This window comes from Pristiophorus japonicus, chromosome 1, assembly GCF_044704955.1.
Source record: "Pristiophorus japonicus isolate sPriJap1 chromosome 1, sPriJap1.hap1, whole genome shotgun sequence".
NCBI classification, from domain to species: domain Eukaryota; kingdom Metazoa; phylum Chordata; class Chondrichthyes; family Pristiophoridae; genus Pristiophorus; species Pristiophorus japonicus.
The window spans coordinates 45993974-46006950 of record NC_091977.1 but is presented as its reverse complement, the minus strand read 5'-3'; the positions used below and the strand labels follow the sequence as shown (position 1 = coordinate 46006950).

Below are 12977 nucleotides of genomic sequence, written 5' to 3'. Positions count from 1 at the left end.
GCCTTGTTGCACCACAGTCTCTCAAACATCTTTTTAATGATGGATTGGCTATCGCCAGTATCCAGTTCCATGGCTATGGATAAGGTATTCAATTTTACGTTTAGCATTATAGGTGGACATTTAGTCAAATATGTGTGCAACCCATGTACTTCAGCATGTGCCTCCTCTCTGAGGCTCAAAATTGCTTTGATCCACCATGGACCGATCTTCCTCTGCCATGTGGTGGTTAGCAGGTTTTGCAGAGCTTGCAGCTTATTTGCAAGCTCATTGGAGGTGCCCTATTGTTCCACAGCTCTTGCAAACATACCCTTTGAAGCAGGATGAATAGGCTGAATGGAAGCTTCCACAACGCCAACAAGGTGTGAATTGCCTTGCATTCATCCTTTGTTGGGGACTCTGAGTCATCTGGGTCACCTGAGGCCTGCTGGCAGTTGCAGACTCGTGGGTTCTGCCTTGTACATTTCTGCTCGCAAACACAGTCCCAGTTAATTTATGAACATTGCTAGCACTTGTGTGCTGAGAGATTTGTTTGGTGTTATCACTGGTAGACATAAACACCTGTGCTATCGCAATGGCCTTACTGAGGGTCGGTGTCTCTACAGTCAAAAGTTTTCAGAGGATGGTCTCGTGGCCAATGCCCAGTATAAAAAAGTCTCTGAGCATTTGCTCTCGGTAGCCATCAAACTCACACTGTCCTGCAAGTCGCCTTAGCTCGCGAAGTAGCTCACCACTTCCTGACCTTCAGATCGCTGGCACGTGTAGAACCGATACCTCGCCATCAGCATGCTGTCCCTCAGGTTAAGATGCTCCCGAACCAGTGTACACAGCTCCTCATAGACTTATCTGTGGGTTTACCGGAGCCAGAAGATTCTTCATGAGGCTGTAGGCTGGTGCCCTGCAGACGGTGAGGAGGACCGTTCTCCTTTTTGCAGCGCTTCCTTCTCTGTCCAGCTCGTTGGTCTAGCCGTTTGACATAGGCTTCCCAGTCCTCACCCTCTGAGAACTTCTCCAGGATGCCCACAGTTGCTGCACCTTTGCGTTGGATTTGTGTTCTCGTCGCCAGTTATTGTGTTCCCAACACAGATGAGGCTGCACACAGGGAGGTTAAAGTAACAGTGACCTCAGTCTTTAATAAGACACTCCAGAGTGAGGAACAGGCCTTAGGGGCCGGCTTATATACAGTGCTCCCAAGGGATGCTGGGATCCCTTCGGACTTCAGGGGATGAGCTCCCTGGTGGCGGAATATGGGAGTGCAAGCTTTACAGATACACAACACCTTTTTTATCACCTACGCCGGAAATAACGCAAACATAGAAAATAGAAACATAGAAAATAGGTGCAGGAGCAGGCCATTCAGCCCTTCTAGCCTGCACCGCCATTCAATGAGGTCATGGCTGAACATGAAACTTCAGTACCCCCTTCCTGCTTTCTTGCCATACCGCTTGATCCCCCGAGTAGTAAGGACTTCATCTAACTCCCTTTTGAATATATTTAGTGAATTGGCCTCAACTACTTTCTGTGGTAGAGAATTCCACAGGTTCACCACTCTCTGGGTGAAGAAGTTTCTCCTCATCTCGGTCCTAAATGGCTTACCCCTTATCGTTAGACTGTGACCCCTGGTTCTGGACCTCCCCAACATTGGGAACATTCTTCCTGCATCTAACCTGTCTAAACCCGTCAGAATTTTAAACGTTTCTATGAGATCCCCTCTCATTCTTCTGAACTCCAGTGAATATAAGCCCAGTTGATCCAGTCTTTCTTGATAGGTCAGTCCCACCATCCCGGGAATCAGTCCGGTGAATCTTCGCTGCACTCTCTCAATAGCAAGAATGTACTTCCTCAAGTTAGGAGACCAAAACTGTACACAATACTCCAGGTGTGGCCTCACCAAGGCCCTGTACAACTGTAGCAACACCTCCCTGCCCCTGTACTCAAATCCCCTCGCTATGAAGGCCAACATGCCATTTGCTTTCTTAACCGCCTGCTGTACCTGCATGCCAACCTTCAATGACTGATGTACCATGACACCCAGGTCTCGTTGCACCTTCACTTTTCCTAATCTGTCACCATTCAGATAATAGTCTGTCTCTCTGTTTTTACCACCAAAGTGGATAACCTCACATTTATCCACATTATACTTCATCTGCCATGCATTTGCCCACTCACCTAACCTATCCAAGTCACTCTGCAGCCTCATAGCATCCTCCTCGCAGCTCACACTGCCACCCAGCTTAGTGTCATCCGCAAATTTGGAGATACTACATTTAATCCCCTCGTCTAAATCATTAATGTACAATGTAAACAGCTGGGGCCCCAGCACAGAACCTTGCGGTACCCCACTAGTCACTGCCTGCCATTCTGAAAAGTACCCATTTACTCCTACTCTTTGCTTCCTGTCTGACAACCAGTTCTCAATCCACGTCAGCACACTACCCCCAATCCCATGTGCTTTAACTTTGCACATTAATCTCTTGTGTGGGACCTTGTCGAAAGCCTTCTGAAAGTCCAAATATACCACATCAACTGGTTCTCCTTTGTCCACTTTACTGGAAACACCTCAAAAAATTCCAGAAGATTTGTCAAGCATGATTTCCCTTTCACAAATCCATGCTGACTTGGACCTATCATGTCACCATTTTCCAAATGCACTGCTATGACATCCTTAATAATTGATTCCATCATTTTACCCACTACTGAGGTCAGGCTGACCGGTCTATAATTCCCTGTTTTCTCTCTCCCTCCTTTTTTTAAAAGTGGGGTTACATTGGCTACCCTCCACTCGATAGGAACTGATCCAGAGTCAATGGAATATTGGAAAATGACTGTCAATGCATCCGCTATTTCCAAGGCCACCTCCTTAAGTACTCTTGGATGCAGTCCATCAGGCCCTGGGGATTTATCGGCCTTCAATCCCATCAATTTCCCCAACACAATTTCCCGACTAATAAAGATTTCCCTCAGTTCCTCCTCCTTACTAGACCCTCTGACCCCTTTTATATCCGGAAGGTTGTTTGTGTCCTCCTTAGTGAATACTAAACCAAAGTACTTGTTCAATTGGTCTGCCATTTCTTTGTTCCCCGTTATGACTTCCCCTGATTCTGACTGCAGGGGACCTACGTTTGTCTTTACTAACCTTTTTCTCTTTACATACCTATAGAAACTTTTGCAATCCGCCTTAATGTTCCCTGCAAGCTTCTTCTCGTACTCTATTTTCCCTGCTCTAATCAAACCCTTTGTCCTCCTCTGCTGAGTTCTAAATTTCTCCCAGTCCCCAGGTTCGCTGCTATTTCTGGCCAATTTGTATGCCACTTCCTTGGCTTTAATACTATCTCTGATTTCCCTTGATAGCCACAGTTGAGCCACCTTCCCTTTTTTATTTTTACGCCAGACAGGAATGTACAATTGTTGTAATTCATCCATGCGGTCTCTAAATGTCTGCCATTGCCCATCCACAGTCAACCCTTAAGTATCATTCGCCAATCTATCCAAGCCAATTCACGCCTCATACCTTCAAAGTTACCCTTCTTTAAGTTCTGGATCATGGTCTCTGAATTAACTGTATCATTCTCCATCCTAATGCAGAATTCCACCATATTATGGTCACTCTTCCCCAAGGGTCCTCGCACAATGCGATTGCTAATTAGTCCTCTCTCATTACACAACACCCAGTCTAAGATGGCCTCCCCCCTAGTTGGTTCCTCGACATATTGGTCTAGAAAACCATCCCTTATGCACTCCAGGAAATCCTCCTCCACCGTATTGCTTCCAGTTTGGCTAGCTCAATCTATGTGCATATTAAAGTCACCCATTATAACTGCTGCACCTTTATTGCATGCACCCCTAATTTCCTGTTTGATGTTCTCCCCAACATCACTACTACTGTTTGGAGGTCTGTACACAACTCCCACTCACGTTTTTTGCCCTTTGGTGTTCTGCAGCTCTACCCATATAGATTCCACATCATCCAAGCTAATGTCTTTCCTAACTATTGCATTAATCTCCTCTTTAACCAGCAATGCTGCCCCATCTCCTTTTCCTTTTATTCTATCCTTCCTGAATGTTGAATACCTCTGGATGTTGAGTTCCCGGCCCTGATCATCCTGGAGCCACGTCTCCGTAATCCCAATCACATCATATTTGTTAACATCTATTTGCACAGTTAATTCATCCACCTTATTGCGGATACTCCTTGTATTAAGACACAAAGCCTTCAGGCTTGTTTTTTTAACACCCTTTGTCCTTTTAGAATTTTGCTGTTCAGTGGCCCTTTTTGTTCTTTGCCTTGGGTTTCTCTGCCCTCCACTTTTCCTCATCTCCTTTCTGTCTTTTGCTTTTGCCTGCTTTTTGTCTCCCTCTGTCTCCCTGCATCGGTTCCCATCCCCCTGCCATATTAGTTTAAATGATACGACACTGAAAAGTGTAGATGAACAACAGGATCTTGGAGTGCAGGTCCACCGATCGCTGAAGGTAGTAGGCCAGGTAGATAAACTGGTTAAGAAGACATATGGAATACTTGCCTTTGTTAATCAAGGCATGGAATACAAGAGCAAGGCGGTTATGATTGAACTGTATAAAACACTGGTTATGTCGCAGCTGGTGTACTGCGTGCAGTTCTGGTCACCACATTACAGGAAAGATGTGATTGCACTGGAAAGGGTACAGAGGAGATTTACAAGAATGTTGCCTGGACTGGAGAATTTTGGCTATAAGGAAAGATTGGAGATGCTGGGTCTGTTTTCTTTGGAACAGGCTGAGGGGAGACCCGATTGAGGTGTATAAAATTATGAGGTGTAAACAACCAGGGGACATAGATTTAAAGTAATTGGGGGAGGTTTCGAGGAAATATGAGGAGAAATTTCTTCACCCAGAGGGTGGTGGAGGTCTGGAACTCACTGCTTGAAAGGGTGGCAGAGGCAGAAACCCTCACCACATTTTAAAAATACTTGGATATGCACTTAAAGTGCCGTAACCTACAGGGTTGCGGACCAAGAGCTAGAAAGTGAGATTAGGCTGGATAGCTCTTGGTCAGCCAGCACGGACACAATTGGCCGAAATGGCCTCCTTCTGTGCTGTAAATTTCTATGATTCTCTGAAAAGTGGGGCTCTTGGAATTGGGGGTAATATGTTAGCGTGGACTGAGGATTGGTTAATGGACAGAAAATAGAGAGTAGGAATAAACCGGTGATTTTTGGGATGACAGTCTGTAACTAATGGGGTACAGCAAGGATCAGTGCTTGGGCCTCAGCTATTTACAATCTATATCAATGACTTAAATGAGGGGATTGAGTGTAATATATCCAAGTTTGCTTACAATACAAAACCAGTTGGGAAAGGGAGTTGTGAGGGGACGCAAAGAGGCTTCAACGGGATAATGGCAGGTTCAGTGAGTTTGCAAGAATATGTCAGATGGAATATTATAATGTGGAGAAATGTGAAGTTATCCACTTTGGTAGGAAAAATAGAAAAGTATAATATTTTTTAAATTGTGAGAGATTGGGAAATGTTGGTATTCAGAGGGACCTAGGTGTCCTTATACACAAATCACAGAAAGTTATCATGCAGGTACAGCAAGCAATTGGGAAAGCAAATGGTATTTTAGCCTTTATTACAAAAGGACTGGAATATAAAAGTAAAGAAGTCTTACTGAAATTATATAACCTTGGTGAGTCCACACCTGGAGTACTGTGTACAGTATCTAAAGAAGCATATACCACTGGAACTCTTGGTGCAGAGAACAGATCCATTAGACTCAAAGCCAGACTGACTGGCTGAAAATGGGTCAGTAGGGCCCTCCGTCGCTGTCAATCAATGTGGTGACGTCACAGCACATGTGTGTCATCATGCTCTCTCCCCTCAGTTAAAGGGGAGAGAGGCAATTAATTGTTAACTTTGGCCACTAGGCCACCAGGGAGGGTTTCAACCGGGCCAGCGGCCTGGCACCCAAGAGGGGGTGCCAGGCTGCCCGTTGTCGGCCCGGCCGAACCCGGGGCCAGTATTTTGCCGGCTGATCGGCAAGTTGGTCGGCAAAAATTCTTGCATTGCGGCCACGGCATTGGGCCCCTCCCCTTTAAGGGCGGCCGTGCTGCCGGGCCGCATTCACTCTGCAGAGGGTGCACCGGCAGAAAAACCTGGCATGGGCACCGCGCGGCGGGGGTTCGATGGATCGAGCTGAAAATGGATAGGTAAGTATTTAGTTTATTTTAAATTGCCGGTGCATCTACTTGGGCGGGATGGGGGTCCAGGCTGAAAAATCCCCGAACTTAATTCAGGTCGGGTGGCCTGTTGACCCCAAAGCAGCGGCCATTCAATTTTTAGGAATGGCCGCCACAAATGGGCATTAACGTGTCTCTTTGAGACCCTGAATTTCGATCCCATGATCTCATTGAAACGTATAAAATTCTTAAGGGCCTTGACAGGGTAGATGTTGGGAGGATGTTTTCTAGAACTAGGGGCCACAGTCTCAGAATAGCGGGTCAGTCATTTAAGACTGACAAGAGGAGAAATTTCTTCACTCAACGGGTTGTGAATCTTTGGAATTCTCTATCCCAGAGGGCTGTGGGTGCTCAGTCATTGAATATATTGAAGAAAGAGATCGAAAAGATATTTGAATACTAAGGGAACCAAGGGATCTGCGGATAGTGGAATTTCACTGGAATTTAGAAGAAGAATGAGAGGGGATCTCATAGAAATATATAAAATTCTGACGGGATTGGACAGGTTAGATGCAGGAAGAATGTTCCCGATGTTAGGGAAGTCCAGAACCAGGGGTCACTGTCTAAGGATAAGGGGTAAGCCATTTAGCACCAAGATGAGGAGAAACTTCTTCACTCAGAGAATTGTGAACCTGTGGAATTCTCTACCACAGAAAGTTGTTGAGGCCAGTTCGTTAGATATATTCAAAAGGGAGTTAGATGTGGCCCTTATGGCTAAAGGGATCAAAAGGTATGGAGAGAAAGCAGGAATGGGGTACTGAAGTTGCATGATCAGCCATGATCATATTGAATGGTGGTGCAGGCTCAAAGGGCCAAATGGCCTGCTCCTGCACCTATTTTCTATGTTTCTATGTGTGGAAAGGTAGAGTAGAGGTAGAAGATCAGCTATGATCTTATTGAATGGCGAAGCAGGCTGGGAGGGCGGAATGGCCTACTTCTGCTCCTATTTCTTATTTTACATGGCTCTTCTTCAGAAAAAAAAATAGCAGTTGCTGTAGGAAAGCAATGAAGACATTTTTTTACAGTGATGTTCAGTCGCCTCAAAAATAGGAACGAAGATTTTATTTGGCAGTTCTTGATAGAAAACTTAAAAGACTGGTGTTATGAAGAAAACTCAATATACTAGTCTTGTGACTAATTTTAGTATTGTTTTAAAAATTAGATTTAATCAAATTTATTGCTGAACTACAGAAAGCATGTAGATAAACCATCAATTTTTTGTTCATCTACTGTATTTATTTTTGATTTAAAAGATGCTGTGCAGATCGGAAATGTCGAAGAAGCAGCTGAGGCACCGGAAGGTAATTTACCAGCCTTTTCTGTATCCATGTGCCCCGCGTTCCCAAAATAATTGTTAATATAGTTTGCCACACAGTTATATGTTTCTCCAAAATTTCCAGTAATCTCATGATGATATGATTAAATTTGTGTATTGATTCCTTAACTTCTGATGTTCTGACTTTTTTGCTGATTTTGCTGAATTAAACAGTTATTGAGCCCAAGGCATACATGCTCCTGGGGGTGGCAGTGAGTGCAGTCTCGGATGACAGAAAATTCCTTATCTTAGATGCACAATGCACAGCAAGTGATGACTTGGTCAGTATGGTTGAAAAGGTATGTGTAGGAAAAGCAGCAGCAGCACAAATTATTTTTCTAATTGTACTAAATGTTAAAATGGCTTTCCCGCTGGTATCAAAGTATTAAATAATTTGTAATAGTGGATTTGTTTATCAATTTGTATTTTTTTTTAATATTTTCGCTGTCTTAAATGAGACTCCATCTGCAAATTAAGCACCATTTTCAGTTGATTTGCATGATCAATTTTAGCTGTACATTGTCGTGCCCCTACTACCAGAATCTATTTCCCTATTGCTGTGTTCTTTCAGGTCAAAGGTTCTTAGCTTACATTTGACTAGGAAGTTTGGTGCTGAGATGTTTAATCTAACTTTATCATTCTATTATTTTGTTAAAATGAAAAGAAAGACTTGCATTTATTTCACACCTTTCATGACCACCGGATGTCCCAAAGCACTTTGCAGCCAATGAAGTACTTTTTGAAGTGCAGTCACTGTTGCAATGTAGGAAACATGCAGCGAATTTGCGCACAGCAAGCTCCCACAAACAGCAATGTAATATTGACCAGATAATCTGTTTCAGTGATGTTGATATGCGGTTTTACACGGCCATACAAGGTTTTAAGTTGTATGATCTAGAAACTGTTTCTGGAACAGAGCACAGGGATCAATCTCTGTGCCGAAATGGGTAGGCCCGAGGCCCACCTGATATTGGGCCTAAGACCTCATTTACATCAAAATAGCGAGCTGCAAGTGCTAGCTGGATGTCCACATCCAGCTCATCAGTGAAGACCATTTTAATTTTGGGCCGCACTATCACCGGCAGAGTCCTCGGGTAGGTTTTGCAAGAGGGGTGAGCAATCGGGAGGGGGAGAGCGATCAGCAGGGAAGAAGAGTGACCGGTAGAGCGGGTGGCGGAGGTGATTAGGAGAAAGGAACGACCATAAGAGGTAGGAAGGGAGGTTAGCAACTGAGAGAGGGAGGGAGTGATAGGGAGAGGGAGGGAGGGGTTACCAGGAAAGAGTAGGGCATTCTGAAGAGGAAGGGTAGGTGACAACTAGAGGGAGGAACTGGGTTGACTGAGAGAAAGGGGGGGTGAACCGGTGAGAGGGCACTGACTGGGAGAGGGGGTGTTCTAGGCAGCGATTGGGGTGGTGAGAGGGAGCGGTGGACGGCACTCCTGCACCTCCCAGATCCACATTCAGGTATGTATTTTTGAAAAACTTACATTTGCAGTGGTCCTTAGGCCACATGTAGCCCTGTTTTTTTCTGAACATTGCCAGTCCGACACCGGTGCATTCAGGGCACACTAATTTGATAAAGAAGGCATCAAACAAGCATTAGGGCCCTTATTTGCACACGCAAAAGATCGAATGTCTGTTTCAGGCATGGGCCCTAGACGCCCCTTTTGATGCTTATACCAATATAATGGGCAGTGCACTTCTGTCTCAGAATGTGCATGTACACGCCGAATATTTGTAAAAGGAACGCAGCATCATCAGTTTGCTAGGCTTTGTCAGGGGATTTGTTTTCCTTGATGGCCACATGGCTTTGCTTGATGCACCTCCACTCCTAAGGAGTCATTCAGAATTTAGTCTCAGGAGCGTCGAACATCAAATTATACTAGACCCACTTACCTCAAGGTCCCATGCAGCGAGAACATTATTGTCATCTCAGATATTGGTCATGACAGTCTTTCCCGTTGTTCTCAGGATCTGGTTGCCTAACTAAGGGATGTCCTAGACAGAGCCTACAGGCCAGACCCAGCCCTTGGATCTCTGGACCAGTTCTTTATTTACGCATTCACTCGCATGTTTCTTTAGTTGCAACATTTCGAGCATTGTGCGCCTGGGAGATTGGGAAAAGATGGTTGCATTATTTTTCAACCAATCAGGGAGCAGCCTGTTCCTTACCTGTGCCCACATTCCCTGCCCCCCATACGCCTCACACATTTTCCTGGCGCTGCACTTGTTAAAAGCTATTGACTAAATAGGATGATTCTGCTACTGGAATTCGCATTTATTGTAAGTAACCATTTTATCTTGTGTATTTTAGGCTATCGAGTGGAAATCAAACGAATTCTGGGAACAGTCAGAATTGTTCGAGTTATGCCTGCCTCAGAGGCCAGATGGTGTTTAAAACCAATCCCACCTGAGTGCATCTGCTTATAGAGCTGTGACTGGAAAGGAACAGAAGTTTCAGATGCACAGGACTCTTACAATCATTGTGTACTTCAAACCAAATGAGAAATTGAGTGTTGAGTACATGTGCTTTGCATAGTACTGCAATAAAAACAGCAGCTAAATATATCTTCACAAGTTTATTGCTTAAACAGCTTCACATAGAAACATAGAAAATAGGTGCAGGAGCAGGCCATTCGACCCTTCGAGTCTGCACCACCATTCAATATGATTATGGCTGATCATGCAACTTCAGCACCCCCACTCCTGCCTTCTCTCCATATCCCTTGATCCCTTTAGCCATAAGGGTCACATCTAACTCCCTTTTGAATATATCCAACGAACTGGACTCAACAACTTTCTGTGGTAGAGACTTCCACAGGTTCACAATTCTCTGGGTGAAAAGGTTTATCCTCATCTCGGTCCTATATGGCTTACCCCTTATCCTTAGACTGTGACCCCTGTTTCTGGACTTCCCCAACATCGGGAATATTCTTCCTGCATCTAACCTGTCCAATCCCGTCAGAATTTTACATGCTTCTATGAGATCCCCTCTCATTCTTCTAAATTCCAGTGACTATAAGCATAGTCGATCCAGTCTTTCTTCATATGTCAGTCCTGCCATCCCGGGAATCAGTCTGGTGAACCTTTGCTGCACCCCTCAATAGCAAGAATGTCCTTCCTCAGATTAGGAGACCAAAACTGTACACAATATTCAAAGTGTGGTCTCACCAAGGCCCTGAACAGCAGCAAGACCTCCCTGCTCCTATACTCAAATCCTCTTGCTATGAAGGCCAACATGCCATTTGCTTTCTTAACTGCCTGCTGTTCCTGCATGCCTACTTTCAATGACTGATGTACCATGACACTCAGGTCTTGTTGCACCACCCTTTTTACTAATCTGTCACCATTCAGATAATAATCTGCCTTCCTGTTTTTGCCATCAAAGTGGATAACCTCACACTTATCCACATTATACTGCTTGCCCACTCACCTAACCTGTCCAAGTCACCCTGCAGCCTCTTAGCATATGCAGGATAGTCGAACAGTAAAGACACTCTTTTACACTTCAGGTTGCAGATGCTTATTGAAAGGTAGTTGATTGACTTGCACTATGATTTCTTTAGTAATTAGTTTTATCCATCTGTCTGCTTTTTTAATAAACCTTAACTGTATGGAATCAAAAACTGCTGAAATTTAAGAAACTTCGAGCTAGAATTTCCATTCCATTTCCGCCGGTTTTCTCGGCGTTATGCTCGTTTCAGGCAGAAAATCCCCGGGCGAAAATTTCCACTCCATTTCACAAAGAGTTCCGCAGGCAGTTTTGAAATATCACTGGGGAGTGGACCGCCAGCGTGTACCACCAAAAAAACCACTACTGCCCAAGTTTGGGCTCAGCGGTGAACCGTAGGTAAGATCGAAAAAAATGCCCACGAAAAGCAGCCGGAGCTGAGCGGTAGGTAAATATCACTGCAAAGAAAGGTAAATTAAAGTGTTTTTTTATAATTATTTTTAAATTCTTTTACAGCGATTGTTAAGTTAAAAAGGGTCTTGAGAATGTTTTCTAATTTTTTTGTTTTTTGGAAAAAATATTTTGTGTTTTCCCCCCCTCTTTAGACCCAACCGCAGCCTAAATTTGAGTAAGTACCGCCCATTTTGATTAAGAACCGCCCAATTTGCCCAGGATTGTGTTTAACTGCCGAGAATCTGCATGTAAGATCCATTTTCTCGCCGGGGGGTATTTTTTCCTTTTTTTGTGCAATTTCTCACCAGCGTTAATTTAAGAGTCTTAGCGATCTTTTGGGCGGCAACCCGGCTGTGACAGGTTTTATGGAAATTTTAGCCCCTCATCTATTTTAAAGATGGAGGCAGGATTTAATGTTGATGCTTTTTTATTTAGAAATTGTAATTGCACCTATGTAACAAGTTCGATTCCTAACACCAGACTATGGTTTGCAATTACTCTCATTTAGTGTCTGAGACCAAGTCCATATATACGGGGGCCTAGAAATTTGATAGTGCAAGAAAACAATTGTGGGCAGCGCCATGCGAGATATGCCCGCACCTATTCAAAAATCGCAGGCAGCACGTCAACTTCCTGCTGCTTGCTAAATATCATGATTGTAGCGCACAGCCTAGTGCTGAATGTGCTGCTGACAGGCTGTGCACTCAGCAGGACACCAAAGTTTGAGTTGCTTGAGCAAGGCTAGCTTTACTTAAAGCTAGCCTTCTCCTCTTAAAGGCAGTCTGCAGCTCTTAAGTGAGCTGCCTTCTGCAGATAAAGAAATGTAAAAGTGCTTCAGTACTAGGCAGTCAGCACCGCTTAAAGGTGAGCTGCCTTCAACTGATCAAAAATGATAAAAGTGCTTCAGCTCAACAGATCAGGGAAAGAGCACCCAGGGTCTTGGATGCAGCACTCAAGCTTTGTGCAGGAGACCAACACAGGAAGAGAGGTCCTCTATCCACAGGCGACCAGAAGGCCCTTCAGAAAGAAGGATGTAGGACCAGATTGCCAAGGCAGTCACTGCCAGCAGTGTCGCCCTCAGGACCTGGCTCCAGTGCCAGATGAAGTTTTATGACCTCAGATGAGTGGTCAAGGTTAGTGAATGCACCTTCAAAAGCCGTCTCCTACCAGTTGCACCAGTAGCCTCAATCACTGCTCTATGCACCATACTCCCATCACTCACCTACCAACAATCTGCACCAAACATGAGGCATACCTCACATTCCTAACCACCTTATCCCTTGGAGGAGATGGTGCTGGCCATTCTTGGCAGGGGCATAGCTGAGCCCTTGGCCAGCCACGAGGCTGAAAGGATACAAGATGCTGGTATTCTCATACGTTATTCTCCTTCTCGCATACATCTCTTGCTTTCCCACCATCCACTCACCACCATTCCACCCTGTGCCTTCCTCATTTCAGACACCCCAAAAAATGCAGCCTGCCCAGCCAATGGTTGACTAAGAGGGAGAAGAGTGTGAAAAAGAGGAAACACTGCACTTGATTTCAC

General features: G+C 44.7%; 1 protein-coding gene and 1 long non-coding RNA gene across 2 annotated transcripts in view; one reads left to right on the top strand and one right to left on the bottom strand.

Annotated features, from left to right (window-relative positions):
* Positions 1 to 10093, top strand: part of LOC139263234 (ufm1-specific protease 2-like) — a 237647-nt gene extending 227554 nt beyond the window's left edge. The window contains exons 11-13 of the mRNA XM_070878994.1: positions 7466 to 7513; positions 7702 to 7826; positions 9842 to 10093. Of these exons, the coding sequence (XP_070735095.1) occupies positions 7466 to 7513; positions 7702 to 7826; positions 9842 to 9925 (257 nt within the window). The 3' untranslated portion in view covers positions 9926 to 10093. The remainder of the gene's footprint in view (positions 1 to 7465; positions 7514 to 7701; positions 7827 to 9841) is intronic.
* LOC139263264 (uncharacterized) overlaps positions 1 to 12977 on the bottom strand; it is a 78254-nt gene that overhangs the window by 7045 nt on the left and 58232 nt on the right. The window lies entirely within an intron of this gene.